Source organism: Myotis myotis, unplaced genomic scaffold, assembly GCF_014108235.1.
Source record: "Myotis myotis isolate mMyoMyo1 unplaced genomic scaffold, mMyoMyo1.p scaffold_m19_p_12, whole genome shotgun sequence".
In the NCBI taxonomy this organism is placed as follows: domain Eukaryota; kingdom Metazoa; phylum Chordata; class Mammalia; order Chiroptera; family Vespertilionidae; genus Myotis; species Myotis myotis.
The window spans coordinates 17,475,248-17,500,291 of NW_023416316.1; the positions used below are offsets into that span (position 1 = coordinate 17,475,248).

Here is a 25,044-nt window from a genome sequence, read left to right on the forward strand (position 1 = left end):
TTACTATTTGTGACAACATAGATGGACCTGGAGGGTATTATACTAAGAGAAATAAGTCAGACAGATAATAATGACAAATACCATATGATTTCACTTATACATGGAATCTTAAAGAACAAAGTAAAACAGAAACAAACTCACAGATACAGAGAACAAACTGGTGGTTACTAGATGAGAGGGGGCTCAGGAGCTGGGTGAAAAACATGAGCGGGATTAAGAAGCAGAAACTGCCAGTTATTAAAGTAGTTGCAGGAATATAAAGTATAGCATAGGGAATATAGTCAAAATACTGTAGTAATGATGTATGGTGCCAGGTGGGTACTAGACTTATTGAGGTGGTCACTTCGTAAGATATATAAATACATAATCACTATGTTTTACAACTGAATCTAATAAATGTCCACTGTAATTGAAAAAGAAAAGAATAAGTAAAGCAAGAAAGAGCCAGAGCCTTTATTAGTGTTTTCCACTGTCTTGGGAGAGGGGAGAGAGAAAAACTACAGACTAAAAGGTTAACAACAAAACTGTATAAAAATCTTCATATTCCTTTAAGTATTAGATTTTAAGATTTTAAAAGATTTGACTTCAAGGGATTTTAGCAACATGCAAAGAATAACAATAAAATAAATTTATAATTTAAAAAGACTAACCAGGAGCCTGGGGGGAAGCCACTAGATTGATTCCATGCCTCTCAGCCAAGAGCCGCCACCTGTCCTAGACCCCAGCCCATCTATCATGTCACATGTGGGACAGGCACATTGTCCCAGCTGCCCAAATCCTGAAGCCCCGGGTGGTATCCAGTTGCCTCAAAGTTGTTGGCATTATCACTCAAACTCCAGGAAAGAAGATCCCCTGCCGACCACCAAAGGGGTTAAATCTTCAAGCATGTTTTTTGCTTAAGAAGAACATTTTTTTATAACCCTCAACGTTTTAAGTTTCAGCCCTGAATTTAAAAATAAAGTGAATACTCAGATGACTGGTTATAATTTAGAAGAAAGGGTGGGGGAGGGGAATCCCACCCACCTAGAATAGTAAGTAAACCAGTATAATTCAGCAAAAAAAGTGAGGGCAGGTTTTACACATGCCTTGAAGACATTTGGTAGCGCACAGACTCTTAAGAGCCCAAAAGCCCGTGGGGTAGTAACATAGGCCGCCCGAGGGGAAATGATGGGCAGGGAGATGAGTTCTGACATCTGGCCTATCGCCCTTTCATCTTGGGGGAGCATGTGGCTTTCTTTCCCCTTCCTTCTTAGGCAAGGGAAAGGTATCAGGCTGCCCTTCCTTTCTTCTAGCTAAGCCCGTATGATGCTACAGAAGCACTGATACTAGAGTCAAAGACTTACCCCAAAGTATTTTTAACATCTGCTCAAGCATTGTGGAAATAGGCTGGTCTCTGTGTGTCTGTCTCTGTGTGTGTATGTGTTTCATAATCTCCTTTTGAAGATTTTCATTCAACATGAGACTAATGAAAAAGACTGACATAATAATGAACCAAGGGCACATGTCGCTCCAGCATGCACCACCCCACACAAACCTCTGCTTCTGCTGGCATTTCCTGTCAGAAATAGGTCTCAGCTGTGCGGGACTCGCCCAACCCCACAGCCCTCATCTGTGCACTTTCCTCTGTGAAGTTCACCCCACGGCCATTGCCCACCGTCCATCCATGCTCTCTTCGGCCTCATCTGTACGGTGTGGCCTCTGTGTTTTGTGTTTTAAGACAGAGAAGAGTCTGGGTGAGGATGAATCCTTCTGAATATGAAGGTTTGGCTCAAACAGTGGCTGCTACAAAAAAGAGTATGGGAAGCCTGTATGACATCTTGCAAGAATAAACTCCTCTTAGGTAAGCCAACGACAAGCCATGCTTGTGTGCACCCAGACTGGCTTAGGAGAATCACTGACCATCATTAAGTAAACAAACCTCAGTTACTGCCCCTCCCAGCATCTTGCTAGAGTTGCCCACAGGCAAAGCAGCTGCATTGAATGCAGTGTCTGCAGGCTGGAGTGGCTGCCACAAGGCTTGATTGGCTGATCTGCTAGGGGACCTCTCCATCTATGGCAGGGGTCCTCAAACTATGGCCCGCGGGCCACATGCAAATACAAATATTGTATTTGTTCCCGTTTTGTTTATTTACTTCAAAATAAGATATGTGCAATGTGCATAGGAATTTGTTCATTGTTTTTTTTTTTAAACTATAGTCTGGCCCTCCAACGGCCTGAGGGACAGTGAACTGGCCCCCGGTTTAAAAAGTTTGAGGACCCCTGATCTATGGCATCGTAATATGTATGGTACATCTCTCTCAAAAGGCCTCCCACTGCACTGCTGGGTGTCTGCTCTACTGCATGACTTCCTCTCTTACCAAGGCACCCTCTAGGACCTCCCCAAGTGAGTTTTGCTGCCCATTGTTTTGCTCAGCCAATCCCAAGCAGACCCTTCCAACAGGTATCTTTCAGTGACCAGTAGTCAGAAAAAATTCACTTTATTTAAATAAATTAAAGCAGGTCCCAAGACAAAGACCACCTCTTGATGTGAAAGGAACACAATTCCATCTCTCTCAAACCGAGCTATGTTTAAGCTCTCACTAATTAAGACCGAATGTGGTCTTTTATTCCATGTCACTTCTTCAAAATATACACACGTCACAAACCCTTGAGCATGTCACGACAGGCATGTGGCGCGTATCAAGACTCAGGCCATGTGTCTTCTACCTCTTCATCAGGGATCTCAAAGAGCATGTCCCAGAGCAGCAGATAGAGCTGGGAGCAGCACCCCAGGGCACTCGTTAGAAATGCAAATTCTCAGGCCCCACCCCAGACCTACTGACCCCCAAAACACTCTGGGAGTGGGGTCCAGCAATCTGTGTGTTACAGAGCCCTCCAGGTGATCCTAATGCACTGAAGTTTGAGAATCTGTGTTCCTCCATTTCTGGCAAAAAGTCTATGCCCAAGTTGCTCCTAGTATTAGAAGTTCTGAGCCTAATTGGATGTCCCTATATTGTCTATTACTTGAGAGTAATACATTGAAATCATCTCACACACCCTGGGTGATATGTGATAGGCTCAGATTTGCATACCTTGTTCCTTTTTTTAATATATTTTATTGATTTTTTTTTTACAGAGAGGAAGGGAGAGGGATAGAGAGTTAGAAACATCGATGGGAGAGAAACATCGATTGGCTGCCTCCTGCACACCCCCGACTGGGGATGTGCCCGCAACCAAGGCACATGCCCTCAACCAGAATCAAACCCGGGACCCCTCAGTCCACAGGCCAACGCTCTATCACTGAGCCAAACCAGTTTGCATACCTTGTTCTTAAAGATACTTCTGTAATAACAGGACTTTCTCACTTCAAGGTACTAATTGTCTTTTAAATTTTTCTGTTAATTTTGAGACAGCAATCACCTACCTAGATGGGAATATTCTGAGATACAATGTCAGTGATTGCAAGGAGCTGACATAATATCAAAAGATATAGCAAAAAGCACTTTTCCCCCAATGATCCAAATATTTGGAGACCAAACTCACAAAGTCCTGGTGAAAATACAACCTGCTGTTGTAACATTATGAAAGATCTAGGGCGTGCGGTATCCTTATGACATTCAAATAAGTTAAGCATAAGGAAAGCACATTGTAAAGTTCAAGCTCTACCTACATCTGGAGGTCACAAAAGGTCGACCTGTTGACCAAAAGAAATTTTATTGTGTCAACATTAAAATTTGATACACGAACTGTATCAAAATTGTATCTGCCTTCCAGGTTCTCACAATTTCCCACTCGATCTGTGTCACTCATTTATGTTACGTGCTGGCCACCGGAGCCTTTTGCAACTCCTGCCCACCATACCCAATTCTTTTTATTGTTATTACTCTCCTCATGTGTTGGAAACTTTCAGCAGTTACTATCTTCATCTGAAATTTCTCAGCTTGGCAAAAATGTTGAAATGAATTGACTTCATCTTTAGCCCTTGGTGTCCACTCTCTGTGTAAAGATGCATGAGTTATGATTTGTTGATTCACTTAGTATAAATAAAACACTGTCTTTTCTGCATCCTTGCTCTGAGCATTTCACATTAAATTCTCAAATGACTTTCAGAGTAATTCCATGAGGTGGGTAAGATCATTATGCCCATCTGACAGATGAGGAAACCGAGACACAGGAAGGTCATACAGACACTAACAGAACAGCAAACTTGAGCCTACGCTTTGGACACCAGAATCCATGCTCGTTAACTTGTGCTGCCAGCCCAAGGGACCATGGTCAATGCCCATTTGATGTCTCAGTCATTGTCATACCACATGATGACCAACTCTTACTGCCAAGCGAGTTGGTAACATCTCCAAAAGGGATCAGTGATAAAATGTGGGTACTTCAAAGGACCCACAGCAGGGTTCCCAGAAGTGTTGAGTAGCCCCAAAGAAATGTAGACTTGCCTCTACTGAGCCCTGGTTTTCCTCTAAATATTGACAAATCGTAATCCATACGCCTCCGGGTGGCTTTTTAATAATGACTGCTATATTTCTCAGGCCCTTGCCCAAAAAGCTGCTCTTTGGCCCAAGAAGCTAAAGCCTGAACTACTCAGAGGTACCCAAAAAAGCGTCTAGAGAGGTGCATGGCCCTTGTGAATGTTTGTGCAAGGCCTGCCTCAGCACTCCCAGAGTCGGCAATGGCTCCAAAGGGGCTCCAAGTGTTAACTATCTGCTGGGTGGCCCTACAGACTCAGCTGGGGTGACCCCTTCCTCAGCACCAATGTCCGGGACAACCCATTTTTGGGGGGTCTTGACTTGGAACTTTAGAAGGAGGGCATCATCTGTGTCTCTGAGATGGAAGATAACAAATAAGGGGCCAGCATATTCAATTCTCCAGTCCTCTGCCAGCTGCCTGCCACTGGCAGAGATTCACAGGGCACATGTATGGGGGTGGCCCCATAACCTTGTCATTTTCGTGACTGTAGGCTTGGGTTTAAGTCTGTTAGCCCCCTGAGGGATCCCTGACCTGGGCAGTGGGGCTGGGCTGGATCTTTTGCTCAGGCTCTGCAGGCCCATCTGAGAGGCTTGGGGAAAAGCGGGCTGCTTGGCCTCCTTGGCCCCTGGTCCCACACTCCAACCCTGGTACGTAAGGCCTTATGAAGAGACGCTGAGAGATGAATCCAAGGCAACACCAAAAGTGTTTCCCTGCAAAGTGCGGGGCAGAGCCAGCCTGCACTACCCACCTACACACAGGCCTTCTCAACAGAAAACAGGGTAAGGTAGAGCCACAGACCCACTACCCCCACCCTTGAGGCAAGCGTTTCAAGAGGGACAGGGGCCCAAAGTGAGACTCAGAAAAGTGCAGATTCCGAAGAGGCACATCCAGGCCCACCTAACCCCAAACTCACCCCAGCCCTTCCCCCACCCTCCTAGGACTCTAGCTCAGAAGGATCCTATGGCAGCTCCAACCCCTAGCAGAGCGCCCATCCAAGGCCAGCTGTGCCACTAACACAAAGAACTGAGAGTCAGGAGAGCCTGGACGCAATACACTTCCTCCACATTTCATTGTGTGAGCTTGGATAGCTCTGCATGTTCAATTGTAAAGTGGAGATAATGAGACCTACCTCGAACAGTTCAGAATTAAGGTAATGTGTAGGCTGCTTTTAAAAAACATAAAGTGCTGTACAAATGCAAAAGATCGTTTTTATTATTCCATAGGGTGGGTTCTGATTCAATGACAACATTTACTAAAGACAGAGTGTAGGAGACACTGACATCTCCTATCTCAGCACATAGGCACACACTCACGTTGGTCCCTGGAGCAGGCCCGAGGCCTTGTCCACTTGGCTCTGAGGATTTGTGCCCAAGACCAGCTCTGTGATATTTAGTTATCTTTGCATGTGCCCAAGGAAAACTTTCTTCCTCTTGGATGTGCAGATATCACATCTTTCCCGAGAGTTGGTTTCCATTGAGACCCAGCACTTCTTCCCCAAGGGACTGTTACTCATTCAGTTCCAGCTTCCATCGGGGGTTCCCATGCACTGAAACTCAGCTTGGAAGAGTCTCAAAAGGATGTGGGCCTCCTGGTTTGTCTCAGACTTTCCCAATGCTACTGAGTCAGTCTGCTTCTCCCGCTTGGACACACACGGAGGCTGCTAGAAACAGCTGCACAGCGAGCTCACGGGAAAATCGTGAGAGGCTGCCACCATCTTGGGAGCAGCTCAGAGTAATCGTCAATATGGGGGTTCCAGTGCCCCGCAGTGTGGGTTCAACTCCTGGCTTGACACTATCTGTTAATGTTGGGCTCTTCATCTATAAAACATGGGTAACATCGTTGTTCCACCTCATCAGTTTGGTATTAGGATTAAATGACAGAGTGGGTGTTAAAATGCACTTCAGTCTCACTACTGAGCTTGTACTGTTGCCGACTGACTTAACTTCTTCATGTCTTTGGCCTTTCCTTTCTCATACTAACTGATCCAAATAAATAATAATAAAAACCTAACAACAAACAAATAAGTAAATGCTTTCTGCTCATTGGGAAGGTTATGCTGTTACTTTATATTTTATTTTACCCCCAATTCAAACCTTGCTCAAATGTCTCCTCTCTGGGGAAGTGTTCACAGGTCCTCCAAGTTGCATCAGGGCTCCTGGCTCTGTACTGTATTGTTTATGTGCTTTTCTCTTTCCTTCATTAGACTGTTAACAGCTTAAGGTTAAAAAACAAACAAATGCATATCACACCGTGCCTTGGCGAATAATGTTCCATAAATGACAACTGTATTACCAATCACTGGATTTGTTAATCACATTCATTCTGCCACAGAAGCATTTTGCTGTCTTTTAACTTTACAGCTTTGGGAGTGGGGAGTGTCCCTACAGATGAAAGGGGCACCTGGGAACAGAGACAGTGATCAAAGATGGACTTTGTGCTGCTTTTGGCAGGAAACAGAATGAGATTCATCTGTGCTCATTGACTGGTCTCTGGACTCAGCTGGAAGATTCGGTTAAAGAGCCAGAGTTTTGGGGTATTTCATTCTCTTCAGATGACAGGGATGCTGCTCACAAGACCTTCCAGAACTTCCGTGCACAAAGGGTAAAATCTTCCCTCTGGTGGCTGAAACGTGGCGACACTGACTTTTGGGTGTTGCCAGTAACTTCCCAGGAGAAGCATTCTGCAGCTACACGTTGAATGAATCCTCAGGTGACGTCACCGCACCTGTGTCTGAAGCAGCCAGAGGAAGTGACTCTGAACAGAGCCTTGGCCTTCAGTGCGTGAAAGGAGAGGATAAACATGGCTATTCAGACTTTCCCCTTCCGACAGGTTGCCTCTGACCCCCACAGGACAAGGCAGCAGAGCTGACAGGAATTGGGGGCTCTGCCTCAACACCATCCAATGGCAAATGTATTGCCAGGTACTTCACCTCCTATGCCACAGATAGGTAGAACTCATGAGTCCATCTTCCAGATGACGGAACTGAGACCCGGACTAAAGACTGCCCCAGACCTACTGACTGTAGTCCCAGTCTATCTGCTCTGCCTCTTGGAGAGGAGCCCAAGCTGGTGAAGAGGTGAGGACTCGTCCTCATCCTCCCTCCCATCTCCACTGAGACTCCAGGAGAGCGAGGCTCTGAGGGCAGGCTTGTGAGCGCCTCCGGGACCCTTGAACACTGCAAGAAGGTGGCAGAGGCAGGGTTTGCTGGATTGGAGAGTGTGCACTAAAGCCAAAGCACGGCATAAAGTGAATGACTGATATGGTCACAAGACTCCCACTTCTCTCTCTCTCTCTCTCTCTCTCAATCACACACACACTTACAGAGTGATTTCACTGTTAGAAAACCTGCACTGACAATAACATATACAGGGTGTCCCCCACAAAAATGTATACACACTTTAACAACTGATAGCTGTTAAGTGAAATGTATTTTAATAAACACTGTCTATACATTTTGGGGGACCCTGTAATTCACTGAGGCTGATACATTCAAGAGAATCATCAATAGCTTCCCAGTATCTAGGGAAACTCAAGTCCATAACTAAACAAGCACAAGTATTTGTGTTTATTCTTCGCACACACTGAGGAGAATTCTAAAAGACTGTCTAGATCTTTCTCGAAACTCCACTGGGCCCTGCTGGGATTACTCAACCCCGTTTGGAAAGGGGTGGCCCCGGTGTGGGCTGCTCCTGGCTCCCCGTTCAGAAAGCAAGTCCTTTCATGAAGCTCAGCTGTTCCTCGGGCATCCAGCAAAGCTGGTCGTGCAAAGGCAGAAACTGTGCCAACTGTTGGGCACTTTCAGCAGCAGCCTGTGGGGGCAACCGACTGTTCTCTGGAGCAGCCACTTCAGGGACGGTTCAAGCAGCCTATTATTCAGTTGATATAAAAACACCCACCAGCTACATGGCACCAATAACTGAATGTCTCCATTCTTATCAAGCGCACGCCACACTGGCCACACTGCCTGGCCGCTCACGTCAGAAACCAGAAACAACCTCGTTAACCATCAAGATCCACATGCACAAAAGGGGGAGGGACAGAAAAGAAAGAGCAGCCCTCCTGAGCTCTGAGGACCAGAACTCTAAGATTGCTCGATGGGCAGACCACAGCATTTCAACATTGCCAGCCAACTCTCTCACTTCAGTGGTGACCTCTCTAAGACATTTACGACTTGAAGAGTTTGATAACGAGGGTCTCAGAGCCACGGACACCATATCAAACGCTTCTTTAAAAAAAAGAAGGGCCTGCATGCCCTTTTCCCAGTGAAGAAGCTGTCCAAAGGATTTTAAAAACACTTTAATACGCGTTGCTTCCAGAACATTACACACTATTTCTCCAATAAATTTATGTGTTTCCAGGGAACTCCTGGACCAAAAGGGGGGAAAGAAAAGTACTTAAGTAGAAAAATGTCTGGAGATTCCTGTATGCCAATATGTTAACAGACCTTCTCTTTTAATTGTTATTATTTCATATAGCAGCAGTAATCATTCCCTCATCTGCAAAGGAAATATATAATCCAGCTGTGGTGGCTCCAGTAAAAATACCACATCTGTAGATCATTGGCAACACTGTGCAAGCTTGCTCAAATCTAGGCAGTCTCCGAGAGTTTTCTCTCTCTCTCTCTCTCTCTCTCTCTCTCTCTCTCTCAGTACATATGGGTACACTTTTCTGAAAGTGCATATACAATTAGCCAAAACTGGTTGCTCCTTTGTATGCTGAAAGTAGGTTTTTACATTATCCATACCCATAAGAGAGAGGTTCTGTTGGAATATTACTCCCAGGACCCACATAAGCTATGAGAAATCCCCAGACCCTTCCAGGGTGGTGGCTTGGGCCAGTGCCCTTGTCAATATCAAGTAGAACAGGGAAAATTAACGCTCCTGCCTGGTTTCAGGGAGGAGGTTCTACCGCGTGGCTGGCAGCGGGGCCGGCTGCTGGTTTTCCACTTAGCAGAGAACGGGTTTCCGCAGAGGGGATGGCAGCGCCATTCTGGTCACTGAGCTCTCCCTCTCCAGGGTATGAAGTCAGAGGTATCCCTGAGCACGGGGTGATAATACTCCAGGAATCACCGCCCCCCGCCCCAGCGCCCCCACTCCCAGCATCTCCCTCCAACCAAGTGTCTGTTTAGTCTTTCCCCAAAGCCCAGTAGCATCTTATTTCTAAGCCAATTTTCCACATTCAAATCCCCAGCCCAACGCGCGCCTGGGGGTTTCAATCTTGTAAAAGAAAAAGCAGCATAGCTGAGCCCTGACAGACTTTTATCCCCCCCAACACATGCCCCGCGGCTACTGTGCTGGAATGTCGATGGCCCAAAACACTCCAGGACCCTTTGCATCCCAGACAATAGAGCAAGAAAATAAAATGAAAGTGGACTTACGGCTATGGCTTGCAGCCTTTCCTTGTGCAATTCTGCTTCTGCCATCCTGGAGAAGGGCACACAGGGAGGGGAAAGGAGAGAGAGAAAAAACACACGCTGTAGTCACTCAAGGAAATTGATGGGCACTTCGGGCGGGGGGCGGGCTTGGATAGACTCGGGGAGAGCCGAGGGGCGGCCGGGATGCGCTCAGGGGGCTGCGGGCAGAGCTGTGCGCGCGGCTGGCTCCCCGGCTGGCTGGCCCGGCTCAGCCTCTGGCCCCCGCCCGCCCGGCCGCCTGGCTGCGCCCCAGCGCCGCGCTCACTGCAGCTCCCGCCGCCGCCGCTGGCCGCGCTCGTCGGAACGTGGGCCCAGGGCAGCCACTGGGAGGGCGCGCTGGCCCTGGGCTGGTTCTCCGCCCCGACGTCTGGGCCCTCGCTCCGCCCCCTGGGGTATGCGGGACCCTCGGACGGGACGCGGCCCCCAGAGGCTCTCGGAGGGCAGAGACCTTGGGGCGGTCGCCGCGGGTGGGAGTGGGGTGGTCCCCAAGGCGCGGACAGGCAGCGCGCCTGCGGGCGGGCACTTGGGGCGCACTGCGAGCCGCTAGGGCGCACAGCCTGCGCTCCTGGGTGGACACGCGCTCTCTGGGGCAAGAGGAGGGGGCGCCTCCAGGGAGCAGATGCCAGCCAAGGGGCCTCTGGTTAAAAAAAAAGAGAAAAGAAAAAAAAGTGGGGGGTGGAGGGGCTGAGCACATGCCCCAACGGTCCAGCTGAGGCCTCCAGTTTATGTCCGATGCTTGGGCTCCAAGTGGGGACATTTCCAATAGGGAAGTGTTGCCTCGCCCACATGCCTAGATGGCGGTACTGAAACCTCAAGGCCACCCGCCAAGGTCTAGCTCCAAACAGGCTCCTGTGCGGCCAAATGTGTTTGTAGTCCTGGTGCTCAGTTAGGCTGGCTGGACAGCTTATTAGCTGTGAAACCCTGGGCAACTCACTTAACCACTCTGAACCTCAGTTACTTCATGAGAAAAACGGAGGGCCAAAGTTGCCCATAATGAAGGAGATAAAGGTGCTTCGTACAGGGCAATCTACTCTATTCTTACTCTGTGACATTCTGGGCTGAAATTCGTGAGTGTCTATACTTCAACACAGTCTAAAAGGGAAAGTAGAATCTGGGCACGCAAATACTTCACCTGCTGCCCAGCTGGGGTGGTTCAGAGGTTGAGTGTCCACCCATGAACCAGGAGGTCACGGTTCGATTCCCTGTCAGGGCACATGCCCTGGTGAGGGCTGGATCTCCAGTGTGGGGCATGCAGGAGGCAGCCAATCGATGATTCTCTCTCGTCAGTGATGTTTCTAACTCTCTCTCTCTCTCTTGCTCTCCCTTCCTCTCTAAAATCAATAAAAATAATTTTTAATTAAAGATTAAATACTTCACCTCTTCATTACCAACACAGAAGACAGTGCCAGAGCACCTCTTCTGTGACAGGCACTGGGCAGGATGTGAGAGGTGGATAAGATCGGTCCAAAAATAAATAAATACTAAAATACAAATGAAATATTTCTTAACATTTAGGAGCGAAATCTGCTAGAATCCCCAACTTTCATAAGCAGACTTTCCTTCAAAATAACAGCAACAAACAACTAGAGTGTCCTTTTGAGATCCTTGATGCTTCTCAAATACAGGATTTAAGAAGGTGTTTTAAAAGGTATACACATCAAATTTTGCCAAATCTCCTCTTTCCTGGGCAAATTCTCACAACACAAACTGCCTTTTCAACTTTCACGGAGGTTTTACCTGTCACTTGATGATCAATTACTCCCCTCCCTGAAGACTGAAGCAGCCACCCAAACAGTTTTACTGGTTGTTTTTCCTTCCTTTTCGTGACGGGTGTAGGTGGAGCTATTTGTGTCATAAAGCCAGGCCAATGCCAGATTTGACAATCCCATTCCAATATATCCAAACTTCTACTTCTGGCTAAAACCCATCCATGTCTTCAAACCTCTCACTTTCTCTTCACTTCCCGCCCCAGCTCCCGCAAGACAAGTCCTCTGAGGGTGTTTTGCTCACACATGAACAAAACTGTTATTACTTCAGGACAGTGACAGCGTAGCCAACAGCAGTAGAGAATAACAGGATGAAGAAAGTGAGGCCAGAGAGGTGGAGAGACACAGCCAGCGCCATAGAGCTGGGATTGAAACTCAGACTAGACTCCGCAGAGCCCGTGTTCTTAACACTCAGAGGAGCACAACAATGTGGATAGACTTAATGTCACTGAACTGTGCACTTAAAAGTGCTTTCATTGGCAAATTTTATGTTATGTATATTTTGCCACAATAAATTCTTAAAAAGGAGTCAAGGAAGAAGAAATGGGGTAGGAGAAGGGCCTGAGCACCCTTTAAAAGTTACCAGCTGGAAAGATCTGAACCTCAGGATGCGTAGAAGGATCAGGATTGATGGCACGTATCTGGATGCCATTTACTTTGAGGTTATAGCTAAAGCAATGAGAATGGCCAGAGGGAAAAGAATAGAAGAAGAGGAGAAAGCCCAGCTGAGGAGACCAAGAATGTATCATCTGAGGAGTAGAAGGAAAAATTAGGAGGGATATTTGTACCAAAAGCCACATCAGGAGGAAAGGGGTTTTCAATAAGGTCAGATGCTTCTGAGAGGTCAAGGACACAAACTAAGAAGAGGCCATTGGGAAGCCATGGGTGACACTGAAAGAGCAGCGTGTGTGTTGAGAATGAACCTGGAAGCAATTTACGGAGAGTGGAGAATGAAGCATCCATGAGAACAAACCACTCCTTTCAAATCCTTGCATGTGAAGGATGAAGGGGGAGGGGAGTGGGGGGGGGTCAAGGGGAACTAGAAGGTCGTCTACGGGAAGCAGGGTCAAGTTGAGGGTTATTAAGTCAGGTGAGACTTGAATGTTTCAGGACCAAAGGGGATTAAGCATCATGGAAATGAGGTCAAAGACACAGTCAAAGGGAAGATAAGTACTAGGTCTCAGATTGGACCAAAGAGCATCCATGTGAGCACTGGCAGCCTGTTTAGCCTTAGGAAAACAAGAACTAACAAAGGAGGGCAGGAAAATGGAGTGGGTAAAGACAGAAGAAATGATAAGGTGAAGGGGAGAGAAGTTGATAGTGAGTGAGCGTGCATTAGATGGCCTACTTTTCCCAGCTAATGGGAGGGTCATTGGTTGAGACTGATGGAATAGCAGTGGGGGAATTCGGAAAAATAGAAATGGTTTGTAAAGAAGTTGTGGAAAGCGGGGAAAAAAAAACTAAAACATGTTTGCCAACCAGAAGTATGCATCAGAATTTCCTGGGGCACATCTCTCGGAATACATGTACAGAATTACATTTCTATGGGGTGAGGAAGGGGTTAGAGGTGGGTTTAGAACCATTGGACTGACTGAGTTTTACTAGAAATAGACAAAAGACTCATGACCAGTTGTGTATACTTCCTTCGTGGTTTTTAAACAGCTGAGGCCCGTGATGTGCAGTGATTGTGTTTATTCAGTGTTGAGGGTTGTCAAAGCAGGTATGCCAAAAAGGCAAAGGAGAGAAGAACTCTAGAACGCTGAACCCTGGGGTTTCAGCCAGCTGGAAGTATGGTGGACTTTTTCATAAACATTGGCTGCCTAACTTGCGAATCCCTTTCCATCTTCGGGGAATTCCCATACTATGAGCCCTAGTGAGAGTCAGTGCCACCTCTCATCACGGAAGCTGGGAAATGCCAGACACTTGCTTCCCCAGGCCCCTGGAACCTATGGCATGGCGTGCAGTCTGGGCTCAGTCAGGCGGGTGCACCTGCCCAGGATCTTGAAGACACAGCGTTAGATAAATCTTTCAGGTGGGTAGCTCACCCTTGGTCCTGCCCATCGCCCAAGCCCCTTCTCTCTTCTCCCCAGCTGTTCTGTGAGCTACTCATGCCTGCTCCGCTCCTACCACTAGAATCAGTTTCTGTTGCTTGCGACTAAGAATCCTAAGTGAAGCAGAGGCATGTGAAATGAAGGACTAATGCTTGGCCAGAGAGCAAAGGGAAAACATTTTCTCCTCTTCCTCACTCCTCCCCTCAAATCTCTAAGTTTAAAAATCAGTGAATCCATTACAAACACAGACATTTATAACCCCAAATTCGTTCATAAGCTTCTATTGTATCGCTATTCTATGCCAGACATTAGGCTACGGCTTGGTATTACAAAGAAATCCTAGTCCAGTGTTAATATCAGTGACCTTTTGCCCACACACACATTTAAAACCTGGAAAGATCTGTTACAATAGTGCATAATGCATGTAACAAACCACTGGTCCTTGCAGGCACAGTAAATTGTGTTGCATAAGCACTACCTGTTATTGTTTAATGGTGTTTCTGATAGATGCTGCATTGCACAGAGAGAATACGGAATGCTAGATTTGCAAAAATAGATGTTTAGTTAATAAAATTTTAAAAATCTATTTTAGGGTATGAGTCCTTTGGGAACCACAACCGATCACAGCCCATTCGCCTGTGGGGAAAACAGGAGCGCTCTGAACTGAGAGGGAGATATAAGTTGCTGAGGCCCATTGAGTGAGTAAAACCTAAAATCTTGTTGAACAGCAGTGGAGAGTGTGAAATTTCATAGTAACTTGAAGCTGTCCTTTGTCAAAATAACTTTAAAAGGAACACCGATGTCCTCTAAAATGTTTGTGTTTTGTATTAGCTCTCTTTTGCCTAGGATCTTACAGAATGTGTGGTCATTCAAAACATGTGTGATGGCTGCACAGAATCAAAAGGAGGGGAACGGTGCTTGGAGCCCTTTTGGCCCCTGTGGTTGTGAACAATTTGGGAAAGTTCATGGGCTTTCAAGTATGTGCTGTTTTTAGCAATAGGATTTGAGGGATAGATTCATATAGGGAGTGCCCGTGGTATAAGAAGACAGAAAGAAGTTAGAGAACAGAGTGTCAGCATGGGCAATAGACTAGGTTGGATGATATATGTTGACTAGGGTCTCTGTGTAGCAGACTCAATATGAGCAACTGGGCATCTATCTAGAAGTGAATGTTACTATTTCAGTTTAATGGTTTCCTTTGCTCTGGATTAGCTTTGGCGATGGAAGTGAATTGACTTGTGAGTCATAGAAGAGCTGAGATGTTCTCAGGAGTATCAGGAATTACAGCTGGATGGTGAGAGATCATGTGACATTTGCCTTTCTTGGACATTCAGATGTTGGTTCATAATAGTCTTGTTATTGACAAAAGTTTTGAACTGTGGGTTTAGGAAGTAGGAGGTGGGTGTGGCACAGAGACAAGGCATACACTCTAAAGATAAGTTAGAATCCAGTCCTCAGATGTACTCACTACTACCTTGAATTCTTTTAGACTCATTTTCCTCATCTTTCATGGTGGGATAATAACTCTAACCTCATTGGGATATTGTGGTAAATCAGAAAAACAGATATGAAATGCTTGAGAGTGGCCACATTAGGTTATAATTACTCAACCCAATTATTGCTTCATTAAAAATATCATAGACAAGGGGTGGGCAACCCCTGGCACGCGTGCCAAATATGGCACGCCAGTAACTTTTGCTGGCACACGAAACCCTCTCTTATAATCTTCCATTTACAATTGTGAATCTTTGTTCTCAGTGATGAATTTTGTTAAGTCTCGTAATAGGAGTAGCTGACGGATGAAAGTAGTAGCTCGTGCATATCTCTGAAGGTCACGAAATATAAACCTGATGTAAAATCTCTGTCATCAGTGATGCAGCAGCAAAAGTCCCCCTGATAATATCAAACGGAGTCATAAAGTTTTCTGTCGGACTATCAGTGTACATGTATACATTAAAAAATAAATGTATTTTTCATCATCATATACTGTGTTTTTGTTGCTCGAATGAACTTTATTTCTTCAAGGTTCTTCACATACATACACCTTAAGAGATATCAAGTAGGCATAACATGTTCTCAAAAAATTAGGGTTGGCACGCAGAAGAATTTTGAGTCAGAGATTTTGCTGGTTTTGGCATGCACTCACAAAAAGGTTGCCTACCCCTGTCATAGACCAATCAAGGCAGTGACTTGATTTTATCCACCCTTTTATGGAGGCTTTTTTTTTTTTTTTAAGAACTTTCAGTATTATTAAAGTTCCTCACATTAGTGGGTACTTTGCATCTTTTAAAAGGGATGAGCATCTACTGTCTAGAAATTTGTTCACCAGACTCTCCTTTTCACGATTCTTAGACACCTACAATCTTATCTTTTGGAATAGATCAATTTAATCATTATAAATAAGAAGGAATAAGAAGAGACTTTTAAGAGGAGATAGATTCAGTGCTAGGAAAAGATGGAAAGGAAAGCTTAATTTGGGAGTATTTAGAAGAGAGATACATACCTACACATTAAAACTGCTTCTTGGTGGAGTCCATTCTCCATGTGGGTGTGAATTAGCTACAAAGTGAAAAAGTCTTTGGGAAGGCCAGTTTGGTTCTCTAAGGCCAGCAGACACAGTCGGGTCATTGGCTTCTCAGAGAGCTTAGAGGAGGTTGTAGTTTGCCTTAGCACAACGACCACAATGCCCTGTCAGCTTGGAATGCCTTTTGGTAGGGTGGCCATCAACACCACTTTCATTGTTAGCCATGATTTGATAATGCCGTACACACTCTGCAAGTCAGCACTGCTGACAAAAGAGAGGTTCCTATCGGGTTGGCAGTGGATGGACGGTGGCCCATCAACTACATCCTGTGTGCCCTCCTGATTGGGGAATAAATAATGTAATTGGAAAGTCTATCTTCGGCTCCTACCACCTAGGATGTTGAGCCTTTCTAATGCCCTTTGGAGCGTCCAGCATCTTAATATTCCATGTCTACCCCTAGCCCACCCTGAATACACTGTCAAAATGGATCCAACTTGTGTTTAGCCGCCCCTCCCCCCCACACCTGTCCAAGCCTGTATCATTGAGAGGTAACAGTCTAAAAAATTACTACTGACTAATATGTAACCCTGCCAGCTGGGGCCTCCTGGACAAACTGCCTTTCTCAGAAGCAGCTCTAGGTAGAGTGGGAAGAGCACAAGACAAAGTCTCCACTCTAGATCCTAATCCTAACTCAGCCACTAACTGTGTGACCTCAGACAGCCACTCAACCACTCTGAGCTGAGGTTTCCTATTTGTAAACTAGGAATAGGGATAGTTAACTCCCACATAAGGCTCTTATAAGGATTAAAGGAACCCATGAGTGAGAAAGTGCTTTGAGAACTAGAAATGCTCTGTGTGCTTAAAGCACTACAGTCAAAGGGACGTTAGGGACTTAGGGAGATGCTGGCAGGTCAGTAGGGAAGTGTTCAGAGGACCACACAACATTCAGCAGCAGCTGCTGGCTCCACCCACCAGGAGAAAAGACTCCACTAGCACCGAAGACAAAGCGGCTTCCAAGTTTCTGACGGGTTTCTGATCAAACCCGTAAATGAAAACGACCAACACCACTGGGGCTCTCTCTGACTTCTCGATATTCCTTAGTCGCCCAAGTGACTTCTGTTTTATCTGTTTGAAGACACAGCCACGTATTCTGATCTACGTGTTAATTTGCTTCAATAAATGCCGAAAAGCGTCCCAAGTATCAGATGGAAGAAGCAGAGAGAAGCAGGAGAGAAGGAAACAGAAACCCTTGGATCTTTCGTGCCATTTGTGTGTGTATGTCAAGCCTCTATTTGACAGCTACTTGGTCTGTGTTTACATGAATGTGCTCTCCTCTTCTGCATTACTTCGGAGCTAAATTTATCCCACTAGAGGGGAAGGCATCCTTGGAGAGGTGGGGGGTGAAACAGAGGCGGGGCTTGAGTGGGAGCCAGGAGCCCTGGGGAACTCCAGCACGTGGAAGGCAGCCCCTCCTCAGGCCCCCAGGATGGAGCCTGTCCTGACTTGACAAAGGAGAAGGAACATGTTTTCATTGTCGTGTCGGGCACCCTTGGCTTCTGAGAAGGGTGTGAGCACAAACAAGACTCCGATCTTGTGTATTAGAGAAAGCAGTTCCCAGACTCCCATGAGTGCCTGAGTCTGGCCCCGCTGTTCAGAAATGGACACTGGGGCTCTCCAAGCCTCCGCAGTGAAAGCAGTGTCTGTCCCCCAGGGGGAGAGTTAGCAGGGCAGCTAGCAGGGGCACTTCCTATGCAAATTTGAGCTTGCCTTCTGTTGTGATGCCATTCCATTGTTTTCTCTCCCAGGACAGTCTTTCTGGGGTGGGGTGGAGCACAGGGAGGTTCCGAGATCTGGTTGGATTCAGGGCTGTGCGCCCATAACTGGATTCAAGATCAGTGATGCTTGTGCAGGACCCAGGACCTATCTGTCCTGCTTGGTTTCCCTCTCCCCACTCAGTTACTGTCTTTCCTCCTCTAAGTCCAGCCCTTACTAAACCATCTTTTGCAAGTGGACAAGTCCTCGCGATTGAGATAGCTTTTCCTGTGACCACAGAGTTCGTTCTCTGCTAGAATTGAATTAGTTCTCTCCCTGTGGATCAAGTGCTCAGTTTCCATCTGGGATTCTGTCCCCTTCGTTGTGTGGAACTTCCCTCTGTGGGGTGGGGGAGAGAGGCTCCTAGGAGTCTGAGATGGTTCTCCTTTGTTTGAGTCACCACAGCATCTTGCCAGAGCGCTACCCTTTTTTAGCCTCCAGTACCCTCTACTCCTCCCCAGAGAACTTGACACCTTCTTCATCTGTTTGTCCCACTCCAAATTTGGTGCTTTCTCATACCATGAGCTATGCCTGGAATGCAGCCTCCCCCTCCCTTCTCTAACTTTCCAAGTCTCCTCATGTTAACTCCACAGAGTTGCAGAAATCCCACTCCCACAGGGTATGCTTGACAGTCCCTTTGGGAAGGAGAAGTGGTTATTCCTCCCAATTCCTAAATAGTATGTGACTTTGTGTCAGATAAATCAATGTCTCACAAGCCACCATGATGGCTGTTCCCTTAAGTTGGGAAGAAGCATGGACTAGACCAGCCTGACCTTAAATCCCAATTCTACCACTTAATGACCTTGAGAAATTCATTTGACCTTTTGAGTTTACATCACTCTACCATAAAATAGGAAAGAGAACAACATCCATTTCATAAGATTATTGTGACAATCCAATGAGGTAATATATCTATAGCTCCTGGCATACTGTAAGTGCTCACTGAATATTCTGAATAAAAATAAATATATTTTTATTGATTTCAGAGAGGAAGGGAGAGGGAGAGAGAGATAGAAACATCAATGATGAGAGAGAATCATTGATTGGCTGCCTCCTGTACACCCCTTACTGGGGATTGAGCCCACAACCCGGGCATGTGCCCTGACCAGGAATCGAACCATGACCTCTTGGTTCATAGGAGGATGCCCAACCCCTGAGCAACTCTTTTATAATATGGACACAGTCTTGCTTATTCATTGATATCTGTATCCCTCTGGATGTGTTTCCTCATAGATGTGCCTGGGTTTGAGTAAAGGCTCCTGAGTTGCTTGTTCAGCATAGCACCAGGTGCTACAGACTACATATTGGTGTCTCCCCAAATTTATATGTTGAGCCCCTAATCCCCAACATGATGGAAATGGGGTGTTTGGGAGGTGGTTCGATCCTGATAGTGGAGCCCTAATGATGGGATTAGTACTTTTGTAGGAAGAGACAGTAGAGAGCTGCCTTTTCTCTCTCTTTCTTATCACCCTGCGAGGACAGAGTGAGAAGACAGCCATCTGCAAACCAGGAAGAAAGCCTTCAATAGGAAGCATCTGTTGGCACCCTGATCTCAGACTTCCCAGACTCCAGAACTATGAGCAATGAATGTTTGTAAGCCACCCAGTCTGTGGTAATTTGTTACAACAGCCTGAGATAAGATATGCCCAATACAGCCCTTTCGACTAGACCGGCCCTTCCTCACAAATGCTCTTGACTCTTGCTTCTTACCTCCAAAATTTGCCATCCAAGGTCTTTTGATGCTACAAACCTTTTTGTGACATTTTGGCTTTGCCAAATTCTGCACATATCCTGAGAGACAACAATACAAAGTGTTCTATGCTGTGGCTCTAAGCTTTGCGGGACAGATCACAGAATCCTTCTGAGAACCTGATAGGAACTTTGGACTATTCCCCAGGGCAATGCGCATGCATGCAACATTTTGCATACAATTTCTGAGCTTTCAGGAAGCCCTTTGATTCTTCCACAGACATGCTTAGAAGACCGATGGGCCCTTAGCTTAAAAGAAAAATTTCTGCTGTGAAACCTAGAATATCAGAGGAACTGAGAGAGAAAAGAGAGTGAACTTATCCCCAAGGGCCAGGATGCTCACCTTGGTTACTAATGCAAATCACCAGAAGTCAGGGTAACTCGAGCTCAGTCCTGAATCTCCCCTGACCTCGCCAATGGCTGTCCAAGCTGCCCACTGTCCACTCTGAGAGCTGCCTTTCCTTAGTTCCCACTCACAGCTGCTGGTAGAGAAAAGGCACAGGCTCTAAAGGAACCCTACCTGGGTGTGGGCTACCTCTACTGTCCTTCTCCTGACCCAGAGCTTCGTCTGACCCCATGCCCATCCAGCCCTTCGTCCTTGTAGAGAGGCCTTCACGTGGCCTTCCTCAGGAGGGGTGTATCTCGCCTCTATACACAACAGGTATCCTTTCAATCCAGTCTTGCCTCACAGGGTTAGCTTAGAACTGCTTTCTATCCTAGATGGAAACTATACAAACAAAACCAGATACAAGGACCCTGTGTTTGAACAGGATAATAAAATGGCTTCTCCCCATCACCCTCAAACAGTGTTAGCTTCTACCTCATAAGACACCATGATGAATAGTCTCCAATATTCAAATTCCACTTTTCCAAAGGCCCACCCCACCTCCTCCTCTACCCCACCCCACCCCACTCCTGCTGGGTGAAGTCATTTGACGTCCAGTCTGGAACTTCCAGCAAGAATTCAAGCTTGATCCAAAACCACTGGCCTCTCCGGCTTCCAAGGAAAACAGTCTATCACGGAATTCAATACACTGTTAGGTTAGTTGGAGCCAAGACAAATGGAGCAGGCTTTTCCTCAGGCAGGGGACCCCAGCCTTTCTCAGGTGATGACCTAATGAGGCAAGCAACCAGTGAGCGTCTGGTTTCAGACCTCAACACCCCGGAAAGCCAGGCAAAGGGTACTGTCTTTTCGGATAAATTACAGAGCAGCCATGAGATTTCACACTTCCCCTCTAAGCAAGGGAAATCCTAACTCTGATAATCCTATTAGTTACAAAGAGGTGGTAGCAGCCGGGGTCCTTAGAAGAAACACTTATTTGGTAAGAATATGACCACTGGTGGGGGAAAAAATGGGGAGGATGTACTTTTGCCATTTAGACCTAACAGGAATGTATACTAGTAGCCTCCCAAGTCATAATAAAGCAGAAACCAATTGATGTAAAGTAAAAATGGAAAGTTTCCAATGTTATTCTAAATTAAATAAAGGCTGAATTGAGTATTGGAGAGGATAGTTTGAATTTAAGTGTAAAAGTCTGGGCTTTTTAAATTTAATAAACTCTTCCATGATACTTGTTCTGTCCCTGGATTCCTTTCAAGAGCCTGCCAAGCTTTAACTAATGTAATCCTCCTACCAGCCCCATGAGCACAGCACTATTATTATTATACCCATTTTACAGATGAGGACATTGACACACAGAATTTCTGGTCACACAGCTTCTAAGTGGCAGATTAATAATATCAGGTAACAAGCTTGTGCTGTTGGTAGTGTGTACCTATGTGGGACTATTTAAATGTTGGGACAATTTAACTGTATTATAAATAATATGCATTTGAAAAAGATAGAAGTGATTCCCTTCTTTCTTTTCCTTCCTTCCTTCTTTCCTTCCTCCCTTCCTCCCTCCCTCCCTCCCTCCCTCCCTTCTTCCCTCCCTTCTTTCCTTCCTTCCTTCCTTCCTTCTTTCCTTCCTTCCTTCCTTCCTTCTTTCCTTCCTCCTTCCCACCTCCCCTGCCCCAGGTGCTGGGAATCAGCAGAGAACAAAACAAAGAAGCTGCCTTTTCGGCTTTCATTCCAGGGAAGGGAGAGAGGCATTGCCAGTAGAGAACCCTACAATGTAACTTCAGAAATGCCCCGAAGAAAACCAACCACCTGAAGGGAAGATGGCGGTGTGGAGATGGAGACATGGCAGTCCATCAGAGAGACCTGATGGAGCGAGTGACAGAACCGTGCAAGTACTGAGGGAACAGTGTCCCGGGCTCAGGGAACAGCACATGGAAAGCCTCAGCTCCTTGGAAACCAGTGTGACAGGGCAGAGGGAGCAAGGGGTCAGGTAGTGAGAAAGGAGGCCAGAGCGCTGCCAGTCAGATTGTGGCCTTGGGCGGGTTTAGACAAGCTGCGAAGGGATGTATTGAGATTTGAAAAGATCACCCCGGCTGCCAGTGATGCAAGAGGGAAGACATGAGCAGGAGACCAGGCAGAGGATCACGCAGGGACCATGAGAGAGAAGGGTGGAGTGGTGTTAGTGTAGACAGAACAATGGCCTCCAAAGGTGTCCACGTCCTGATCCCTGGGCCCTGTGAACATGTCACCTCACAGGGAGAAAGGGACTTTGGCAGCGTGGGCAGAGGAGGCACCGATGGAAGCACTGCATGGGCAGGGCCAGGAGACCTCTCAGGGATGGGGGAGAGGAGTGGCAGGGAGCAAGAATCCAGAGTCAGTTACGGGGAGGGCACATGGGCGCTTGGGTTCAAACCCCAGCTCAAGGGCTTACAAGGTGCAGTGTAAACCTGGGGACATGACATCATTTCTCTAAGAGCAGCTCCCTCAATCAGCAAATGAAACTCACAGTGCCTCACCCATGGGGGTGCTTTGCAGGCAAAAGGAGATAATCCGTGTGGAGCCCTTGGCCCAGCCCCAGCAGGTACTAAGCCCTCTCATACATGCTGAGTAGCGGCATTTGTACAAAGGGAGTCTAGTACAGTGGGTACAAACATCGGTGCCAGGCTGCTCTGGGCTCAAATACCAGCTCCATACTTATCAGGCTGGGAAACTTGGGCAGCTTCCCGGGGCCTCGATTTCATCCCAGGTAAACTGAGGCTAACAGTATCTACTTTGTTCGATAGATGGGAAGGTCTGTGTTGGCTTTTATTGTTCGTGATGGAGATGATAGACAATGCATGCCTTCTAAAAATACTTAGAGTTAGTGTTGCCTCCACATTTTAGGAATCACAAAATATGAAATAAAACCCCCCAGAACAGGTTTGCCGTGTAAAAAGTGCGTCTTTGTCATCAGGTATTTAAATGACACACTGTGCCTAATCGACACACAGCAAAAGGATGCTGTAACATTAAATAAATACAGATAGGGGAAGATGCTCTCCGCTTTGCCTTCAAGGGGATTTCATGATCCTCTGAATCCCACGTCCTACGCCCAAGCAGCCAGGCCCTCTGCTTACAACTTAGACCTGGCAGAGGGCGGCGTAGAGGAAACCACAAGGCATTTGCAAGAAGATGCAGACACAGCTTGGACATTCATATCCTGTGCCTGCTAGCCCGCTCTGATGTTCTGATGTTAATCTCCCGCCCCCCTCGATGGCCCAGTTTGACTCTTCTAGGCCTTTGAGCTGTCACACCTGGACCAAATCGAGGGCCAGGGACTTCGGCATTTAATGGTGTTTGAAAAACACTCAAATCATTTGTGTCAAAAACAGGCAACAATGCTATTCCCCCTCCACAGGGTGGTTGACCCAGCAGCTTCCACACACACAGAAATGACCCTATTATGGGTAAAACAATGCCCTGAGCTGCACAACCTGAAGAGCGAGGTGCTAAGTGTGCGCTGTTTCCTTAAATGCCTCCTGAAAGGACTCGGGGGACAGAAACGAATGCTCACTTGACGTATCTTATCAGAGAGTCGGAGAGAGCCTGCCTCGTCTCCTCCCGGGCTCGGCTGTGTTCGTGGGCAGCCAGGGCAGCTTCCCGGCGGCATGCGGCACTAGGCATCTGAGGGGCCTGGATGTAACCGGGGACCACGCGGCAGGTACTAAGCAGGTGCCTGTCACAGGAGGTTCCTGTGTTGATACCGAACCTCTGATCAAGCTGAGGGCTGTGTCTGATTGTTCTCGGGGGTTTTACGCGAAAGCCTGCTCCTCATCGTCTGGGAGTAGGGCCTGTGGTCTCAGTTCCCTGGTCTAATGTCAGAGAGATGGAGAGGAAGGGGCAGCTTTAAGACAAGGAGCAGAATGACAAGGCGTAGCATCCTGGAGAACGGCTGGTAGGAAAACCATATCTTCCAAGGAAAAAGATCACTTCCCCTATGCTGTTCTCCCATTTCCCCTTTGAAAATTTCCCATTCTCCCAAAGCTCGAGGCAAGCGGCCAGAAAACACATGGATTTGCTCCTCTGTAATAATTTAGGTTTCTTTCTGGTCCTCAGTGAGTTGCATGAGCCTGGGTTGCAGTGAGAAAGCACAGAGCCTGCGGCGCTGTCGCCATGTAGCCGTGTACACTGCTGTTTCAAGAAATTGCTGGTTCCTCTACTTTCCTCTGCAGGTCTGAGATGGCAAATCTGCCACTGAGCGTAATCAATCGATGAGTTTAAAGGCATGTGTTAGTGCTATTCCACACAGATAGCATTAAAATAGACGTTTATTATACTCTGAGAGAATATTTCATTAGAAAGGTCCACCATATTAGGTAAGTACTTTAAATGAAATATGGGTACTTAGGCCTACAGCCCAGGGGCCACTAGACTTCCACTGGCCAAAGTTCATTGTCAAAAAAGGAACTATTTTGGAGGCATAATTACAAAGCATTTCCCAGCATTCCCTGAGACATTTTGATAGCCCCTACAGGAAGTACACTGGTGGATATGATAGGATAGCATGTTTTACCTTTTAGCCATGGCCTCACACATCATTCACAGACTTCCACAAAGTGATATTGTCATCCCTGACATGTTCATCTCCTTGCAGACACTCAGGTTGTTTTTTTGAAAAGCAACAATTTTATTTGGGAAGAGATTTGCCATGTACCTTACTGGTTTGCCAGAAATTTAAAACACCATAGGATTAGACTTTCCTTTTATTCCAATATTATTTTATATGTAGCCAATTTTGTATTCAAAGCTATCTAAGTCATTATTTATTAAGATTGTTTCTAGGTATTCACATTAAGTTCATTCTACTTCTAGCTGATTTGTATTCCTTGTGGTCTAGATATAGAACATACTAAGTAATGATTAGCTGAATACTCCCTCTGGAGTGATCTATA

At 46.5% G+C, this 25,044-nt stretch overlaps 1 protein-coding gene across 4 annotated transcripts in view; it reads right to left on the reverse strand.

The window, feature by feature from the left end:
• Window positions 1-25,044, reverse strand: part of PALM2AKAP2 (PALM2 and AKAP2 fusion) — a 377,089-nt gene that overhangs the window by 275,261 nt on the left and 76,784 nt on the right. For all 4 annotated transcript variants that reach the window (XM_036330053.1, XM_036330056.1, XM_036330055.1 and 1 more), the window contains one exon: window positions 9,836-9,881. In XM_036330053.1, coding sequence (XP_036185946.1) covers window positions 9,836-9,881 — 46 coding nt within the window. Of the gene's footprint in view, window positions 1-9,835; window positions 9,882-25,044 lie in introns of those variants that run through there.